The following is a 20,859-nucleotide window of genomic DNA, read 5'->3' as shown; positions in this document are numbered from 1 at the left end:
CAGAGAAAAACAGAGACAGACAGAGGAAAACAGAGACAGACAGAGAGACAGACAGAGAAAAACAGAGACAGACAGAGAGACAGACAGAGAAAAACAGAGACAGACAGAGAGACAGACAGAGAAAAACAGAGACAGACAGAGAGACAGATAGAGAAAAACAGAGACAGACAGAGAGACAGACAGAGAAAGACAGAGACAGACAGAGAGACAGACAGAGAAAACAGAGACAGACAGAGAGACAGACAGAGAAAAACAGAGACAGACAGAGGAAAACAGAGACAAACAGAAAGACAGACAGAGGAAAACAGAGACAGACAGAGAGACAGACAGAGAAAAACAGAGACAGACAGAGGAAAACAGACAGACAGAGAGACAGACAGAGAAAAACAGAGACAGACAGAGAGACAGACAGAGGAAAACAGAGACAGACAGAGAGACAGACAGAGAAAAACAGAGACAGACAGAGAAAAACAGAGACAGACAGAGAGACAGACAGAGGAAAACAGAGACAGACAGAGAGACAGACAGACAGAGAAAAACAGAGACAGACAGAGAAAAACAGAGACAGACAGAGAGACAGACAGAGAGACAGACAGAGGAAAACAGAGACAGACAGAGAGACAGACAGAGAAAAACAGAGACAGACAGAGAGACAGACAGAGGAAAACAGAGACAGACAGAGAGACAGACAGAGAAAAACAGAGACAGACAGAGGAAAACAGAGACAGACAGAGAGACAGACAGAGAAAAACAGAGACAGACAGAGAGACAGACAGAGAAAAACAGAGACAGACAGAGAGACAGACAGAGGAAAACAGAGACAGACAGAGGAAAACAGAGACAGACAGAGAGACAGACAGAGAAAAACAGAGACAGACAGAGAGACAGACAGAGAAAAACAGAGACAGACAGAGAGACAGACAGAGGAAAACAGAGACAGACAGAGAAAAACAGAGACAGACAGAGGAAAACAGAGACAGACAGAGAGACAGACAGAGAAAAACAGAGACAGACAGAGAGACAGACAGAGGAAAACAGAGACAGACAGAGAGACAGACAGAGAAAAACAGAGACAGACAGAGAGACAGACAGAGGAAAACAGAGACAGACAGAGAGACAGACAGAGAAAAACAGAGACAGAGGAAAACAGAGACAGACAGAGAGACAGACAGAGGAAAACAGAGACAGACAGAGAGACAGACAGAGAAAAACAGAGACAGACAGAGAGACAGACAGAGGAAAACAGAGACAGACAGAGAGACAGACAGAGGAAAACAGAGACAGACAGAGACACAGACAGAGAAAAACAGAGACAGACAGAGAGACAGACAGAGAAAAACAGAGACAGACAGAGGAAAACAGAGACAGACAGAGAAAAACAGAGACAGACAGAGAGACAGACAGAGAAAAACAGAGACAGACAGAGAAAAACAGAGACAGACAGAGAGACAGACAGAGGAAAACAGAGACAGACAGAGAGACAGACAGAGGAAAACAGAGACAGACAGAGAGACAGACAGAGAAAAACAGAGACAGACAGACAGAGAAAAACAGAGACAGACAGAGAGACAGACAGAGGAAAACAGAGACAGACAGAGAGACAGACAGAGGAAAACAGAGACAGACAGAGAGACAGACAGAGAAAAACAGAGACAGACAGAGAGACAGACAGAGGAAAACAGAGACAGACAGAGAGACAGACAGAGAAAAACAGAGACAGACAGAGAGACAGACAGAGGAAAACCGAGACAGACAGAGAGACAGACAGAGGAAAACAGAGACAGACAGAGAGACAGACAGAGAAAGACAGAGACAGACAGAGAGACAGACAGAGAAAAACAGAGACAGACAGAGAGACAGACAGAGAAAAACAGAGACAGACAGAGGAAAACAGAGACAGACAGAGAGACAGACAGAGAAAAACAGAGACAGACAGAGAGACAGACAGAGAAAAACAGAGACAGACAGAGAGACAGACAGACAGAGAAAAACAGAGACAGACAGAGAGACAGATAGAGAAAAACAGAGACAGACAAAGAGACAGACAGAGAAAAACAGAGACAGACAGAGAGACAGACAGAGAAAACAGAGACAGACAGAGAGACAGACAGAGAAAAACAGAGACAGACAGAGGAAAACAGAGACAAACAGAAAGACAGACAGAGGAAAACAGAGACAGACAGAGAGACAGACAGAGAAAAACAGAGACAGACAGAGGAAAACAGACAGACAGAGGAAAACAGACAGACAGAGAAAAACAGAGACAGACAGAGAGACAGACAGAGGAAAACAGAGACAGACAGAGAGACAGACAGAGAAAAACAGAGACAGACAGAGAAAAACAGAGACAGACAGAGAGACAGACAGAGGAAAACAGAGACAGACAGAGAGACAGACAGACAGAGAAAAACAGAGACAGACAGAGACAGACAGAGAAAAACAGAGACAGACAGAGAGACAGACAGAGAGACAGACAGAGGAAAACAGAGACAGACAGAGAGACAGACAGAGAAAAACAGAGACAGACAGAGAGACAGACAGAGGAAAACAGAGACAGACAGAGAGACAGACAGAGAAAAACAGAGACAGACAGAGGAAAACAGAGACAGACAGAGAGACAGACAGAGAAAAACAGAGACAGACAGAGAGACAGACAGAGAAAAACAGAGACAGACAGAGAGACAGACAGAGGAAAACAGAGACAGACAGAGGAAAACAGAGACAGACAGAGAGACAGACAGAGAAAAACAGAGACAGACAGAGAGACAGACAGAGAAAAACAGAGACAGACAGAGAGACAGACAGAGGAAAACAGAGACAGACAGAGAAAAACAGAGACAGACAGAGGAAAACAGAGACAGACAGAGAGACAGACAGAGAAAAACAGAGACAGACAGAGAGACAGACAGAGGAAAACAGAGACAGACAGAGAGACAGACAGAGAGACAGACAGAGGAAAACAGAGACAGACAGAGAGACAGACAGAGAAAAACAGAGACAGACAGAGAGACAGACAGAGGAAAACAGAGACAGACAGAGAGACAGACAGAGGAAAACAGAGACAGACAGAGAGACAGACAGAGAAAAACAGAGACAGACAGAGAGACAGACAGAGGAAAACAGAGACAGACAGAGAGACAGACAGAGGAAAACAGAGACAGACAGAGACACAGACAGAGAAAAACAGAGACAGACAGAGAGACAGACAGAGGAAAACAGAGACAGACAGAGAGACAGACAGAGAAAAACAGAGACAGACAGAGAGACAGACAGAGGAAAACAGAGACAGACAGAGAGACAGACAGAGAAAAACAGAGACAGACAGAGAGACAGACAGAGGAAAACAGAGACAGACAGAGAAAAACAGAGACAGACAGAGGAAAACAGAGACAGACAGAGAGACAGACAGAGAAAAACAGAGACAGACAGAGAGACAGACAGAGGAAAACAGAGACAGACAGAGAGACAGACAGAGAAAAACAGAGACAGACAGAGAGACAGACAGAGGAAAACAGAGACAGACAGAGAGACAGACAGAGAAAAACAGAGACAGACAGAGAGACAGACAGAGGAAAACAGAGACAGACAGAGAGACAGACAGAGGAAAACAGACAGACAGAGAGACAGACAGAGGAAAACAGAGACAGACAGAGAGACAGACAGAGAAAAACAGAGACAGACAGAGAGACAGACAGAGGAAAACAGAGACAGACAGAGAGACAGACAGAGGAAAACAGAGACAGACAGAGAGACAGACAGAGAAAAACAGAGACAGACAGAGAGACAGACAGAGAAAAACAGAGACAGACAGAGAGACAGACAGAGAAAAACAGAGACAGACAGAGGAAAACAGAGACACACAGAGAGACAGACAGAGAAAAACAGAGACAGACAGAGAGACAGACAGAGAAAAACAGAGACAGACAGAGAGACAGACAGAGAAAAACAGAGACAGACAGAGAGACAGACAGAGAAAAACAGAGACAGACAGAGAAAAACAGAGACAGACAGAGAGACAGACAGAGAAAAACAGAGACAGACAGAGAGACAGACAGAGAAAAACAGAGACAGACAGAGAGACAGACAGAGGGAAACAGAGACAGACAGAGAAAAACAGAGACAGACAGAGAGACAGACAGAGGAAAACAGAGACAGACAGAGAGACAGACAGAGAAAAACAGAGACAGACAGAGAGACAGACAGAGAAAAACAGAGACAGACAGAGAGACAGAGTTGTCACGGCGACACACATGAGAAGTCATGTTTAAGACGTGCTGCTAGACAAAATGCTTGTTTTCAGTCCAAAAATTAGATAAACACCGATTTTTATGAGGAAAATGTAAGAGAAGTGACCACAACACACCAGAGGAGAGAAAAAGAGGAAAAAGAAGGAGAAAGAAAAAGACAGAAGGAAAAAAAATATACAGTTGGAAGAAAGAGCTCAGAAACAGAGCATCAAGCTGAAAAGAAACAAAGAGAAAACAAAGAGAAAACAAAAACAAACCAGAAGAAGAAGAAGATAGAGGGACTCAAGCAAGTAACAGCAAGTAACTGGACACTGACATTAATAAGTTTTAATAAGTTTTTGCATTTATTACTATAAAACAAGTTCCAACTGAAAAAAAAAACTAATAGCTAACAAGCTAACATTGGACTGTGGTTACCTAGCAATGGCATCAATAACATCAGTAGTGGCAGTTGTGCTGTTAAACAAGGAACCCAGAAGTTTGAAGATCAACAACTGTTTCATGATGTCTACACACGCTGACACCATTGAATATCCCCCAGCTATCAAAAGCAAAACTGCAAGAGGAAAATATAAACAGACAATACTTCGAGAGAAACCAGAAATCCTGTTCCTGGACCATTACAAAGATGGAAGGTCCTGTAATTTAATCTTCTGGACTGATGAACCATATGCCTGGCTGAATGTGTTCAGCTCTCACTACCCAGCAATAAAGAGAGCAGGCATTTGTAATGGATGGAAAATAAGTGTACTGGAAGAAAATGACTCTGACACCACCAGAATAACAGTGAACCTGTTCAAAAATGGAACTACCATGATACAAGGCGACCTGAGAGAGTTTGAGTGTGACTTTCCTGCAATGAGACTGAGAGCTGAGAAGGAGAAGGAGGTCCTCGCAAGCATCGCACCAACCCTGGGAGTCAAAGCCTCCTGTTCTGTCCCTCCTCCAGACACACAGCCTGACGATGACACCGATCCTCCCCTGCTACAGCACTCTGAGGCCCTGGACATCATGAGAGAACACTTCTCCCAGTTGGAGATAGAACTGGTACAGATCAGAGAGCAGCTGGACCAACAGCAGCCTACAACACCTACCGTCAGTGACTTCCAGGCCAAAAAAGAACTGGACAGTGTCAACTCACAGCTGAGAGAGTTTCAACAAGAACTAGATCGTCAGAGAAGACAGCTGGATGACCTCAGTGAGGAGATGGAAGAACTTAGGAAAGACAGAGACAACTGCAGAACTGAATTGGCTACTCTGAGAGAAGAGCTACAGGACAGGCTCAGCCTACAAGCCAGACTGAACCCCACACAACCCCCTGTGCCCACCTCTCAGATCCAGACCACATCCAACCAAACTCCCACTACACCTGCTGGAAGAAAACGCAGCCCTTTCCTCCAGGACTCCCTCCCTCTCACGAGCTGCCTCCATACAAACATCCCAAGCCAAGACACCAGTCACAACCCGGCACCTGTCCTAGGTCCTGCCTCTAACCAGACTCCAGTTAGGAGCTGTAGACCTGAAACCACCACCACAGCTCCACATCCAGACCCGACAGCTGAGAATGAACAAACACACACAGGCAGAAGGGCGGACATTATCCTCCTCATGGACTCTAATGGAAAATTCCTAAATGAAAAGACCTTATTCCCAAGGCACAGAACGGAGAAGATCTGGTGCCCCAACACCAGGAGAGCCCTGGAGCTGCTAACAGTACCTGAGCTAGGCTCACCTAGCCACATCATCATTCACACAGGCACCAACGACTTAAGGACAGACTGGCGGACTCTCTTAGGAGAGTCATTGAGCAAGCATCCACAAATTTCCCTACCAGCAAGATAGTCATATCTACGCTGCTGCACAGGAGAGACTTCCACCCCCACACCATTCACAGAGTGAATATCAGCCTCTCCAGGGACTGTGCCCTCAAACCCAACGTGTTCTTAGCCCACCACCCGACCCTCCACCTGGACTGCCTGTATGATAACATACACCTACACAGAAATGCAGTCCCCACCCTAGCTAGGACCCTGAAGGATGTTGCTCTTGGAAGGAGCCCTATTACCACTCCAAGGGGTAACCACACAACACAGACCCCACGCAGACCTCCTAGACCTTCAAGACCATCCAGACCATCCAGACCTCCACCATACACCCACCCCCGGCCATCAGAGAGGACGGCCAGGCCACCAAACCCACCACATCACCAACATCACAACCCACAGCCAACACAACATTGGCCCCCGATACCCAGCCAGAGAGCCCCCCAGCCTGGAGGTCCTATACCCCCCCTCATCCCAACGGCAGAGCCAAGACTACAGGAGCAGCAGCCTACTGGACTGAGCTACGCTACAGCGGCGAGAAGAGCCACAACCCCACCCCCCTCTGGTGAACTCAAAGACATATTACACATGCTAAACCTGCTCTGCTCTCGCCTCATATAGCGTCAGGATGAAGAGCAGAGGCCTCTTAGACAAATCAATAATTCATAGTATAGCATATTAGATATCATTTTAAATGGACAATTCTTAACAATATCTCACACATGATACATTATAAAATGTCACTCAAAGTTTAATATTTTGTTAATTTACCTACAACAATATTTTCCTTTTATTTATTTATTTATTTTTTTATTTTATTTTTTTTTCTTCTCGTTTGTTACTAGTATTATTATTATTATATTGTTTTAATATCTAGTTTACTATTAGGTGTTAGTTAGGATATAAGGTGTTTGTCTAATTTTTGAACAGATTACACTTGGAGATGAAATCGTTTACAATAACATGTTGGAACATTCAAGGTCTGAGATCATCAGCTTTTGGTTTAAAAAGCAGAAACTCAGATTTTAATAGAGAGTTAAAAGACTCTGACATCATAGTTCTACAGGAGACATGGTGCAGAGAAGATATTTCCACTGGTCGTCCTCACGGCTACACTGAGATCATTATATCATCAACAAAAAATCCCACAATAACTCAAGGCAGAGATTCAGGAGGCATGATTATATGGTGTAAATCAGAACTGAGCCAATCCATCACAGTAATTAAAAAAGAAGAATCTTATATATGGTTGAAACTTAACAAACAGATGATTTGTGCTGAGCAACATGTCTACATATGTGCCATCTATATACCTCCATCAGAATCCCCCTACTACAACCCAGATATCTTCTCTATTCTTGAGGAGGAAATTAACCATTATAAAAGCATGGGAAATGTATTAATCTGTGGGGACTTGAACGCTCGAACAGGGGAAAGAGCTGACACTATGAACACCCAGGGAGACAAACACTTACCTGGAAGCACCTGCTTCCCCCTCCCTGAATGTCCTTCTAGAAAGAGCTTTGACAAGCTTACCAACACAAGCGGTGTGCAGCTTTTACAGCTATGCCGTACACTGGGTCTGTACATAGTCAACGGCAGGCTACGAGGGGACTCTCTGGGTCGCTACACTTACAGCTCAGCTCTTGGCAGTAGTGTGGTAGATTATTTCATTACAGATCTAGATCCAGTGTCTCTCAGAGCTTTCACAGTCAGCCCCCTCACACCCCTCTCAGACCACAGCAAAATCACACTATATCTTCAAAGGGCCCAGTCTAAGTCTAGAGCCCCCAGTGCCTGTGAACTGTTCAACAGCACATACTCATACAGATGGACCCCAAACAGCGTGGGCGCGTACCAAAAGGCACTGGAAAATCAAAACATATATGATTTAACTCATTTATTTATAAATGAAACATTTCCCCAGAATAGTTCTGGTGTAAATTCAGCTGTGGACAAAATCAATTCAATATTTCATCATTTGGCTTCATTGTCTAATTTGAAAGCCTCCAAACCAAAACTTCAACAAATGAACAGTAACAAATGGTTTGACACTGAATGCAAAAACCTAAGGAAAACTTTAAGGAAATTATCTAATGAAAGGCATAGGGACCCAGATAACCACAATATACGCTGTAAATATGAGGCCACTCTGAAACAATACAAGTACACCCTAAAAACTAAAAAAGAACAACACAACAAAAAGCAACTCTGTGAAATTGAGGAATCTTTAGAGTCCAACCAGTTCTGGGAGAAATGGAACAACCTAAACAAAACCCAGCAGGATGAATTGGCCATTCAAGATGGAAATACTTGGATTAATCACTTTAGTGATTTATACAGTACTATTACAAAAAATAATGATCAGTACAAGATACTCACAAAATTGAAAACTCTGGAGGCGGTGATAAAAAACAACCAAAACCCTCTAGATTACCCTGTCACAGAACAAGAGTTAGCAGAGGTCATCCAGTCCCTGAAAGGAAAAAAGGCTTGTGGTGTAGATGGAATCCTCAACGAAATGATCAAATACTCGGATCATAAAATCAGATTGGCTATACTAAAACTATTCAATACAATTCTATCAACTGGAACTTTTCCAGACATCTGGAGCAAAGGCTTAATAACCCCAATTCATAAATCCGGAGATAAATATGACCCAAATAACTACAGAGGAATATGTGTATCCAGTAACCTGGGAAAAATATTCTGCAACATCGTTAATAAACGACTTGTCAACTTGCTTGATGACCACAATATTCTACATAAATGCCAAATTGTTTTTTTGCCAAATTGCCGCACAACGGACCATATATTTACACTCCAGACTCTAATTGATCAAGAACTAAACATTAAGAAAAGAAAGGTATATGCCTGTTTTGTTGACTTCCAAAAAGCCTTTGATTCCATCTGGCACGAAGGCCTCTTCTGTAGACTACTCGAAAGTGGCATTGGAGGAAAAACATATGATTTGATTAAGAACATGTATACAAAAAGTGAATGTGCCGTAAAGATTGGAAACAAACAAACAGCGTTCTTCTCCCAGGGTCGGGGAGTGAAGCAGGGGTGCAATCTCAGTCCAATTCTCTTCAATCTATATATCAATGAATTAGCAAAGCAGTTAGAGAGTTCCACGGCACCTGGCCTCACCCTGAACAACACCGAGATCAGAGCTCTGCTGTATGCAGACGACTTGGTGTTGCTCTCACCTACTAAAGAAGGCTTGCAGCAGCACCTTAACCTCCTGCAGAGATTCTGCCAGACCTGGGCCCTGACAGTAAACACAGCGAAGACTAAGATAATGATCTTTCAGAAACAATACAGAAATCAGGTTACACACAATTTCTATCTAGACACCACTAAATTACAACACACAAAAAACTACACTTACCTCGGCCTCAACATTACATACACAGGGAACCTCAACATGGCTGTGAAAGATCTGAGGGACAAAGCAAGGAGGGCTTTCTATGCAATAAAAAGAAACATTAAAATCTATATTCCAATTGAAATCTGGCTAAAAAATTTCCAATTTGTACTAGAACCAATAATTCTATATGGTAGTGAAATTTGGGGGCCAAAACTTAATAATGAATTTGACAAATGGGACAAAACAGTCATAGAATCTTTCCATACCGAGTTCTGTAAGAGCATCCTACAGGTGCAGAGAAAAACACCCAATAACCTGTGCAGAGCAGAGCTCGGCCAATACCCCCTCTTACTCAAAATACAAAAAAGATCAATTCAATTTTACAATCACTTAAAATCAGTTAACCCCCAGACATATCATCACAAAGCCCTAACCTTGCAGGAGCTGAAGCCAGAGAAGAGTCCCCTCAGCCAGCTGGTCCTGAGACTCTCTGCAGTCACCAGTGCCCAGCAGCCTCAGGACAGCAGCGCCAGCTCAAGCAGACCACACCACATTAGCAACAAGCAGAAAGAAAAATATATCCAATACTGGAAAGAAACCACCAAAACACAAAGTAAAGTACAATGCTATCTGACCCTAAAAAGAGAATTCACACTGGCAAATTACCTGAGAACAATAAAATGCTCTAAACTGAGAAAAATATTGACAACATACAGACTGAGTGAACACAGCCTGGCCATAGAGAAGGGTCGCCACAGACAGAGCTGGCTCCCACCGGAGGAGAGACTCTGCTCCCAGTGTGACCGGGGACAGATCGAGACAGAGCTGCACTTTCTGACCTCATGCCCCAAATACAATACAATCAGACAAAAACACTTTGAAAACATTTCCCAAATATACCCTGAATTCCAAAACATACCAGACACACAGAAACTCCCATACATACTGGGAGAAATGCCCAAATGTGAGATAATTGCTGCAAAGTATGTCTTTACATGCCATGAAATGAGGACAACCAGTGGAATCTCAGATGGATAAATAATTGTATATTTTGATTGTTTGATGTAGATATGTATATGTGTATATGTATGTATGTGTATATATATATATATGTATATATATATATATATATATATATATATATATATATATATATATATATATATATATATATATATATATATATATATATATATATATATGTATGTATGTGTATATATATATATATATATATTTTTTTTTTTTTTTTTTCATTTTTGTATAAATGTATTCATACATTTGTTTACTGTTTAATTTTATTGATTATTTGTTCATTGCCTATGTAATTGCCAATGCTTTGGCAATACTGTACAAGTCATGCCAATAAAGCTAATTTGAATTGTGAATTGTGACAGACAGAGGAAAACAGAGACAGAGAGAGACAGAGAGAGAAAGAGAAAAACAGAGAGAGACAGACAAAAAGAGACAGAGAAAAACAGAGAGAGACAGAAAGAGACGGATGGAGAGATTGACAGACAGTTTTATTTGGACATTCATCTAATGTTTTTTAAATGTTGCTACTTATTTCATAACGTTCAGAGAACATTCAACGTAACGTTCCAATAATGTTTGCAAAATGATACAATGGAATCTTCCCTTGCATAACAAAGACTGCACATTCAGAAATAAAGTGTTATACTAACACAGCAAGTGTTATACTATACTAGACCAATATGTGTTTTCATGCAGCTGGTTTAAAAAAGTTATAACCAGTCTTGCAGAAAACACATTTCTGAGCTGTTTCTATGCTTGTGTCCTCAGTTAACACCCATAACCCCTCACTAATGTGAAGCTCTGTCCCGCCGCCAGGAAACAGATCCCAGCATGTGTTTTTGTGTTGATTGTCCTGGCAAGAACTCACCGAAGAAACGCCAAGTTTTTTTTAAATAGAGCTGGTCTCTTGAGACGCCCATGTAACAGTGATAGCAACAAATGACAGGCGTATTTATAGACGAGCACCTGTGGACACTAGAGACGTGGATGAGATCCAGTCAAACAGTCAGCTACACCCTGATGAACCTCCACAGCACTCACCCGGATCCCGTTACCCTCGCTGCAGATATTCAGCTAGAAGCTTCAGTGATCTTTCAAGATGATCAAACCTGGTTTTGACCATCAGTTCCTCTGTGTTATAGAGACATCACGCTGAACATGAGAGGGAACGTTCTGGCAAGGTTCTCTCAAAGTTATAAACAAACGCTCTTCTAGTAATATTCATAGAAAGTTCATTCAGAGCTATCTGCTTTTTAGTAATGATCTTAAAATGTGTAAATAAAAGATGTTTGTTTCAACTCGTTTCAAAGTAGTTCGTTTTTTAAAAATGTTTTATTGGTTAAGTGAACATTCTATTGTGTCACTCTGCAAACATTCCGTGAACGTTACTTTGGAAACATGTAGCAACATATAAAAAACATTCAAAGAACATCCAACTACAATGTTTCATGTTCCATAAATAGCGTTTTTGTGTTTAGAACGCTGTGCGAACTTTATTAAAGAACTTTGAACGCCTGTGCTCCCAAATTTAGGTGTTAAAACGTAGTAGGAACATTGTTTCGAAACATTCCTAAAACATCGAAAAGTCCAGTGTTTTAATTTTAAGTTCGGTTTTTGCGATTATTTACAGAACTATGAAAAGTGAAAAAGTCGTGAGAACTTGTGTCAGATCAGCTGAAGATTCGTCTCGGTTCTCGACATTAATCACCGCGTGGTTTCTGACTGATGATGTAAGGAGAGCGGGATTACTGTCATCTTTAATGTGGAGGAGTCTATTTGTGGATGTGCTCAGGTTCAGGAGGCTTGGCATCGCTGCATCTTCTGGAGGATTCCAGAACAGACCCCTTCACACACTGTGACTGCACAGACGTGCTTTCAAACACGTATCGAGAACACGCCCCCCGCCTGGCATTGGGCAGTCCGACTGCTAGCCACGCCCCCAGGCTAAGATCATGGATGGATGGAGTCAGACGTTGCTCAACCCAATATTCTCAAAGCGATTTTTGTTGTATAAAAATAAATAAAAACATACCAAGATGGTTATGATACATTAAGTTCTACTAAAGAACTGTATCCACTTTGAGCTGCTTTATCCGCTGACGTCACTGTCGCGTTCACCATGGCAACAGTGCTCCTGGATCAGGTGGACTCACGAGGAATTCCTGTCCTGAACCCGAGGAGGATGCTCCATCTGCTCTGCCTTCTGGAAAGATTATCCTGAGGTTATTTAAGGTCACATACAAGTCAACAAGCTCCTGTAAATGGAAGAAGACACGACACACTCGAGTCTCATGAAGCATCATCTCTGACGCTGATTCTTCACACATGCACATCTGCAGTCATCATGCTGAAAACTCAGCTTTAGATCCATGTTTGCAGTGTTTTTGATCAACTAAAGGCAGCTGGTGAGCAGAAGAGAGATGGATGATGTTATTTGTACCTGAACGTTCAAAGAAATGTTCTGATCACAAGAAGAAAGCTTTACATTTGAACATTCCTGGAATATAAAAAATAAACATTCAAATGCTATATTTTGGGTGAAAACACTGTAAGAAACATTTTTTGAATAACATTATGATTACAAGAAAATTGGATAGTTAAACATTCTATGAGTATTAACACAATTTCAGATATTATTTTGAGCGAAAATGTTTTTGTAACATTTAAATAAAATTATAACCACAAAAACATTCTAACATGGACATTCTAAAGTTCTTAGAATATATAAAAAAAGAAACATTTAAATATAGTAGTAAAATGCTGTAAGAAGCATTTTTGTAACCTATAAATGTGTTATAATTAGAAGAAAACTTGTCAAATTCTGTTAGAATCGTTTTTGTAAGCTTTAAACAACGTTTAATGAACATTTGAATGTTTCATGAAAAATAAATGTTCAAATAACGGTATATTTGGGGTGAAAATAAAGTTAAAGTTCGAATGTTTAAATAACGCAATACCAAGAAAACTGGACATTGGAACTTTACAGAAACATTTTTTATATGTCAATGTTTTTTATAACCTGAGAAGTGGGAGAGGGGGAGACTTCAACCCCTCAAACACACACATATCTCATGATGGCCATTTCTGACACACACACACACACACACACACACACACTCTGTCACATGTGTGTTCATGTTCAGAGGCGTCAGTCTGTAAACCACCAACAATAGAGACAGCAGCTCGCCCTCATCCCACTGAAGAGCTGCAGCAGCTGGACTCTGATCCAGAACCCAGTCGTCCCCTCAGCAGACGCTTAAATACTGTGACCTCACCCCCTGCTGGACCCTGCTGCTCCAATCCGGTCCGGCGTGGCTGCTTTAAGAGCTGAGGGATGTGACAGCTGGACTCAGAGACTTCAGGTGAACCTTGTGCAGGTAAGAAGCACTGCAGCTACATCTGCAGAAAGATGTTCTTCTGTCTTCGCTCTTTCACCTAACTGAAACTCTTTGGGCAGTGAAATGCATGTTGGAGTTTCAGACACGTCTGGACATGTTACATGACATCGTGATGATTGCAAAGACAAGCTTTTGCTGTTTTGCTGCATGGATTTCATTATTAATGCAAACTCAGGTTCTGCTGTGCTGTAGTTTGGGAAGCTCTTGCTCAATGACTGTGTGTTTGTAGTTTTACTTTGAGGAGAAAATAACCTCCTCTGTTAAAATCTTAGTTTGGAGACTGTTCAAAAGTTTTGGTTCAAAAGTTCAAAATGTATCACAGTTTTCACAAAAATATTGATGTGTTCAACACTGATAATAATCAGAAATGTTTCTTGAGCAGTAAATCATCATATATTCATGATTTCTGAAGATCATGTGACACTGAAGACTGGAGGAATGATGCTGAAAATACAGCGGAGCATCACAGAAATAAATTACACTTTAACACAGATTCACATTATATATATATTATTATAAATCTTATAATAATATTTCATATATCATTGCATATATTTAAATATTTTAAAGTGTTTTTGATCAAATAAACACAGCTTTGGTGAGCAGAAGAGACTTTAAAACATAAAAAAAAACATAGCAAGCCCAAACCTCTGAACCTTTAAAAATTTTGTTTTCTTGTCTATAATCATTAGAATTCATTTTATATAAAACAATAGTCTATGATATGTGATAGGGACAGTAAATGTGTGTGTGTGTGTGTGTGTGTGTGTGTGTGTGTGTGTCTCACAGCAGTTAAACTGATGATAGATTTGTGTTTGATTCAAAGCCAAGCAGGGGGTGAAACTTGGAAGGATAAATAGACAGATGGATGGATAGATGACTGGCTTAAATTCTAAATGACCAGCATACTTGTCTATTTTCCACATCTCTCTCTCTCTCTCTCTGATCCAGAGCTCCGATCTTCTCCAGTCTTCCAGCTGTCGTGTTTCTGCTCTGAACGGCTCAGATGGACCGATCCGCACAGGAGCTGTTTCTGAACTTTATGATTGTGTTGATCACGGTTCTGCTCATGTGGTTACTAGTCAAACAATACCAGGACGCATGAGGAGCGAAGAGCTCATTCCTCACCACCACCATCATCATCATCATCGTCCTCAGCTGTGAAGATGAGCTCCAGCACCAGACGATGATGTTTCTGCAGACGGATGGAAGATGTGCCAGTCAGGATGGATCGTCTCGTGATGCCTTCAAAAGCAGCACAGTTTGTCCGTATGGATTATTGTCATGTGTTAAATGTTATATAAGTTGATGCTCTGGATGTTTAATGTGATTAAATTGGGAAAAACACTCAAATTAACTGCTGAAAGAGTTCCAGCAATGTGTGGAGTAAAGAGATTGTTTTATTGGTTTAAATAAAGAACTCTTTGGCAATGCAACGGTGTGTGTTTGTGTGTTACAGCATGCGTCTCTAGATCCATGCATCAAGATGCAGAATCACACCTGTCAACATAAAGTTCTAAATAAATATTCTGCAAAAAGATCACAAAGTTCAGAATTGAAATCCTTTAAATGCTCTCTAATGATGCACTTCAGTAAATCTATAGATTACTGTTGCACTATTGGTGTGCAAATTTAGCTTTAAATCTCCTTTTAATGTGTTTGGAATGGCATCAGTTAAAGAATAGTTCATGCATAAATGAACATGATCAGATTTGTAGAAATGTAGCATTGCATCAGTGTCTCATCAATGGATGCTCTGCAGTGAATGGGTGCCGTCAGAATGAGAGTACAAACAGCTGATAAAAACATCACAATAATCCACAGCACTCCAGTCCATCAGTGAACATTTGGAGAAGACAAAAGATGAAACAAATCCAGCATTAAGATGATTTTAACTCAAACACATAGAGTCTATAATCCATAATAACACTTCCTCCAGTGAAACAGTGTTCTGGTCTGAATCAGGAGAGAAATCTGCACAGATTAAGCAGCGTTTAAACAGCTCTAAACTAATCTGTGAGAGACAACAGCAGATGCACTTTTTCACTGGAGGAAGTGTTATTATGGATTATGGACTCATATTTTACCTAAAAACGTCTGATGGCACCCATTCACTGCAGAGCATCCACTGATGAGACACTGATGCAATGCTACATTTCTACAAATCTGATGAAGAAACGAACTCATCCTGATCTCAGATGAACTGAGAGTGAACACATTTTCCCCAATAAACCTTGGGAGGAACAACTATTCTAGTAAAACATTGTACTAACCCCAACTCTAACTAGTCCTAACATATCATCACCCTTCTCGTTCTGACTGTGTTCAGTGAAAGAGAGTAAAGAGTGCTGAAGTAGCTCAGCTGTTCGGAGATCAGTCGCCTCATCCCTCGATCACGGAGACATCAGACACGCGTTTCGATGGAGATGATTGACGCTCACGCTTCAGCACCCTGGACAGCGCTCCGGCTCAAATGCGCATGCGCCGGCGCAGACCGCGTGATGACGCGCTCAGGAGACGCGCGGTTTATTGGTATTCTAGTTAGCCTCATTAATTATCAGTACACATGTACAGACTGAAGTAATTTATTCTAATAAGTGACTGTTGTGATAGTGATTGTACATTGAATATTTTAAAAACTAAGGCAAAATTTAGCACATCACTAATTCTCCTTAAAGTTTTGTCTTCTTCAGAGATCAGACCGGGGCTAGTTGTCACACAGAGGAAGTCTGTCATTCACAGGTTATATTATTATTTATAAATGCATATTTAAAACATCTAATTCAAAACCAGAATCACATTTGTATGGAAGCTTATTTCTGCCATTGGATTCAAACATTAAAAGGAAAGTTGTTAACACACAATTCAGACTTTTTTCTTACAATTCTGAAAAAATAAGTCTGAATTGAAAGATAAAAATTTTTAACTCTGAGAAAAAAAAAAGTTGGAATGGTGAGATATAAACTTAGCTAAAAAGTTGCAATTATCTCACAGTTCTGAGTTTATATTGTGCAGAGCTGAGGAAAAAAACCCTTCCAAACTGTGAGATAAATAGCTGCAAGTTACCGGTGGAAAAAACAAGCTTCCTTACATTTTTATCTCTTTCCTAAATACAAATCCCAAATCCATATTTTTGCAATCTCTTAAGTGCAAACACATAAGGAAAAAATACAAAAAAAAAACTTACCGATGTATAAAGTGAAATATGAAAACAAATTAAAGAAATGTAAATGTTTTTGACATCTTCATAAATATGTGCAATTGTAATAAAAGACTCCAAATTTCTTAACTGAAATGACTTTATTGTAAAATTAAAACAAAAGGAAACTGAGGCATGAGATTGAGTGTGTGTGTGTGTTCACTGTGATGTCGCCATGATGCTGGACACACCTGTGGACACCAGAGAACATCAGTCATCATAAGAAACACTTCAACATTAAAACCAGAAGTCGATGTCATTAAGAGAAACTCACTCTCAAAGTCGATTTTCTCCACGATGTTCTTGGGCTTGACGCTCTCCTCCTGACTGTGAATGAATATCTGTCCATCTTCATTCTCTGTCCAGCCGTACTTATTCATCCAGACCTTCACCTGCGTGTCTGTGGTGAGATTAACATCATCAGGTGTGTGTGTGTGTGTGTGTGAGTATACGTTGTTTGTATGGAGTCTCACCCAGAGGATCTCCCAGCATCTCAGCCAGCAGCCGGTGCTCGATGTTTTGGTACGTGATTCCCACGACGTGACAGATGACTGGAGACAGAACAAACACATGACCTTCAGACCAACACACAGAGAAACTCCTGCTGCTGGAATCAGGTCTGTCTTACACTGAGAACATAGAAGATCCATAAATCACAACACATCCGGGTTCACTGCACCCTCAGAGAAAATACATACTGATAATAATAATAATAATAATAATAATAATAATAATAATAGTTCTGTGTGTGCAGATTAGAGACTCATATGATGAGAACTAAATGCAAGGGTCAGATTTATGTAAAACATATGACTGTTTTGGTGCAAGAAATCTTTTCTAACATTATAACTTTATTTCTGTGGACTCTTGTTTCTGCCACGGGATAAAAAAATCTCCTTTCTTGCAATTGTGAGAAAAACAGATAATTCTGAGAGAAAAGAAAAGTCAGAATCGCTAAATAAAAAAACAGAATTGCAAGAAAAATGATGCAACATTTCAGATAGAAATACAGAGTTGTGAGATATAAACAAAGAATTATGAAAAAAAAACATTGCTGAGAAAAAGGTAAGAACTTTGAAAAATAGCAAGATATAAAGTCAAAATTGTGTGATAAGAAGTCATTATCACTATTTATTTTTTTTATAATTCCATCATTGAAACGGACTTCCTTAGGTTTCAGTGAACAGCAGATGATGAAATATAATAATTTATAATATCAGTAACAAAGCAATCACTTACATTTCCGCACGGAGTCCTCAAACCCAGTGATTCCATCAATGAGCTCTCGATTCTCCTCCAGACTGGCCTGAGAAACACACACCAGTAACACACTCTCCAAAGGCCGGATGATCCTTCACTGTACAAACTCTACTTTCGTTGTGTGAATTATGCGTGTAACTTCTGTTAAGCTGTAAACAATCAGTGAAAGGCTCGCTCTGTGAACCTGATAATAGGTTTTTACTAATCTGCATACACTGAGATGAAATTATTCTACTCACTCTTCAACCATCCAACATTAAAATCACATCTAAAAGCATAAAGAAGGTACTTTCAGCAAAACGGGTGAAATATCACTGTAGTAATATATAACTGTATGGAGAGAGAGTGTGTGTGTGTGACAGAGAGAGAGAATGTGAGTGTGTGTGAGAGAGTGTGTGTGTGTGTGTGTGTGTGAGAGAGAGAGTGTGTGTGAGAGTGTGTGTGAGAGAGAGAGTGTGTGTGAGAGTGAGTGTGTGTGTGTGTGTGTGAGTGTGTGTGTGTGTCTGTGCGTGCGTCTATGTGTGTGTGTGTACCCAGAAGCTCTGGAAGTGGCAGGTCTCCAGCAGGTTCCCCAGGTACAGGATCTGTCTTATCGGTCGCTCCTCTTGCTGCGACACTGCTGTCAAGGAAACACCTGGAAACCTCACTGAAACCTTTCCTGAGCAGCAACTCAGCATATTAGAATGATTTCTGAGGGATCATGTGACCCTGAAGTCTGGCGTGCTCAGTGTGAAGCGCACTGTTAAGGATACGTGGGTCTGGTCGATCATACACTTGCAGAGCGTGAAGTCTGTGTGCGGCAGGTTGGTGAGCGCTTTGAGCAGGATCTGAGACGTGACGGTGGTCTGGAAGTATGCCGGGTTGAACTGGTACCTGAAGACACAAGCACACTGATGAGTGAGCGACAGCTCTAGCGGCGTCGAGCCCTTGATAGTGCACATCACTCACAGTTTGAGCACGGCCAGGTTGGCCTCCAGGTCGTAGGTGTTTTCTCTGGCCTGAGTATCCACGTATCGCTCCAGCGTGGACAGATTCTCCGGGTTATACCTGTTATCATGCACATTCATGAGATCGGACTCATTACTGATACTGATCAAGAATATTAATGATCATTGATATTAATAGAATTATATTAGTGCTGTCAAATGATTAATCGCGATGAATCACATCCAAAATAAAAGTTTTATAATTATATAGGGGTTTTTGGTACGAGGCAAAGCAGAGTGCATAAAACCCCTTAACTGTTATAAATTCACTGTAAACCACGGCTTCATGGGGCTTTTTGCTTTTATAAAATGGTTATTACATATACACAGTAATGATTCACAAAATAAAACAGGGGAAAACTGTGTATTGATATTAATAAAAACAGTACTCTTCCTCCAAACAATTGTGGTTGCAACAAAGTGGTTGCCGAGCAACACACAGAAGTAAACAAAGGTATGTTACTTTGTAGCGTAATTTACAATAACGGCTCATTGTTTTCCGTAGAGCTGAAACTGAAGTCATTTCATAATTTAAACACTCTTTATTTCTGTGAAGCTGGTTTGATAGAATTGAAGTATTCAAATTATCACACGATAAAAAAACTATATAACGCAGAATAATAAATTCTGTTTGTGAAGCGTTTTAAAGCGGGACGATGTTAATCGGTTATTAATAATATTCTTCACCTGTCGATGCCGCGCAGAAGTTTGCCGACGTTCGCTCTCATCTGCTCGAAAGTCGTCGCCATGACTCCGGCCGCTTGTTTATTGTGTTTTTAATCGTAAGTGTCAATATTTTCGGTTTATTTCCAGACTCTCGGATCCTCACGAGCGTGATAGCGGCGCGTGCGACCGGCAGATGCCGTGACGTCATCCGTGACGTGCTTCTGTAGCGCCACCGCGCGAGTGGGCGGAGTCACTGCATCGTACGGGAGCCGAATGAAAATGTATAATTTTATTGCATTTCCGTCGTTCTGCACCTTCACACGCAGCACTGTGTGTCCGCATGAGTGTCCTCTGAACCTCTTTCACCTAATATATTTACTTTAGTACCACTGAGATTTTATAATTAATAATTTAATAATTCAGTATCACATTTAAATGTTCACGGTTCATGGTCACATGACAAGCAAGTTAAAAAAATAAAAATAAAACAAAAAAATAAAAAAAATATATATATATACACACACACACATATATATTTATATATAAGTTTGTGTATATGTATATTTATTCAGTTTTATTTTGATTGACGTAATTTAAAAATTATTTAAATTTATTATTTAAATTTTATTTATTAAATCTTTATGATTTAATTATTTTCTTTTCATTTGCAGTTCCTTTATGTACCCCAGACTTTTTTAGATCATGTTTGACTCTCTCCACAGCATTTTAAAGGGGCAATTTCTCAAAAGAATTGAAATAGATTTTGCTTTTTGTAGACTATGTATCTAATTTGCATATTAATGTCTTTTCGGGGAACATGTAATCAAAAAATAAGTGTATTACGGATAATAAATGGCAAGATTTTCATCATAATATCT

General features: G+C 40.6%; 2 protein-coding genes across 2 annotated transcripts; one reads left to right on the top strand and one right to left on the bottom strand.

Annotated features, from left to right (window-relative positions):
* Window positions 1-13,595: 13,595 nt before the first annotated feature.
* LOC132123317 (sarcolipin-like) lies at window positions 13,596-15,306 on the top strand. The gene is made up of 2 exons (XM_059533867.1): window positions 13,596-13,849; window positions 14,822-15,306. The coding sequence occupies exon 2, from the start codon at window positions 14,877-14,879 to the stop codon at window positions 14,973-14,975; it is 99 nt and encodes a 32-aa protein (XP_059389850.1). The 5' UTR covers window positions 13,596-13,849; window positions 14,822-14,876; the 3' UTR covers window positions 14,976-15,306.
* A 1,845-nt stretch (window positions 15,307-17,151) lies between these two features.
* Window positions 17,152-20,144, bottom strand: eif3k (eukaryotic translation initiation factor 3, subunit K). The gene is made up of 8 exons (XM_059533878.1): window positions 20,003-20,144; window positions 19,278-19,376; window positions 19,082-19,202; window positions 18,863-18,937; window positions 18,309-18,375; window positions 17,543-17,620; window positions 17,344-17,469; window positions 17,152-17,260 (listed from the first exon to the last, which is right to left on the bottom strand). The coding sequence occupies exons 1-8, from the start codon at window positions 20,062-20,064 to the stop codon at window positions 17,229-17,231; spliced, it is 660 nt and encodes a 219-aa protein (XP_059389861.1). The 5' UTR covers window positions 20,065-20,144; the 3' UTR covers window positions 17,152-17,228.
* Window positions 20,145-20,859: the final 715 nt, after the last annotated feature.

Source organism: Carassius carassius, chromosome 41, assembly GCF_963082965.1.
Source record: "Carassius carassius chromosome 41, fCarCar2.1, whole genome shotgun sequence".
NCBI lineage: Eukaryota > Metazoa > Chordata > Actinopteri > Cypriniformes > Cyprinidae > Carassius > Carassius carassius.
This window is presented reverse-complemented; position numbering and strand designations above follow the sequence as displayed.

Coding starts and splice junctions, on each gene's coding strand:
- LOC132123317 (XM_059533867.1), top strand. CDS start 14,877: ATGGACCGATCCGCACAGGAGCTGTTTCTGAACTTTATGATTGTGTTG.
- eif3k (XM_059533878.1), bottom strand. CDS start 20,064: ATGGCGACGACTTTCGAGCAGATGAGAGCGAACGTCGGCAAACTTCTG. Junction 19,377..20,002: donor CTTCTGCGCGGCATCGACAG/GTGAAGAATATT, acceptor GCATGATAACAG/GTATAACCCGGAGAATCTGT. Junction 17,621..18,308: donor TGAGGACTCCGTGCGGAAAT/GTAAGTGATTGC, acceptor TTCTGTCTCCAG/TCATCTGTCACGTCGTGGGA.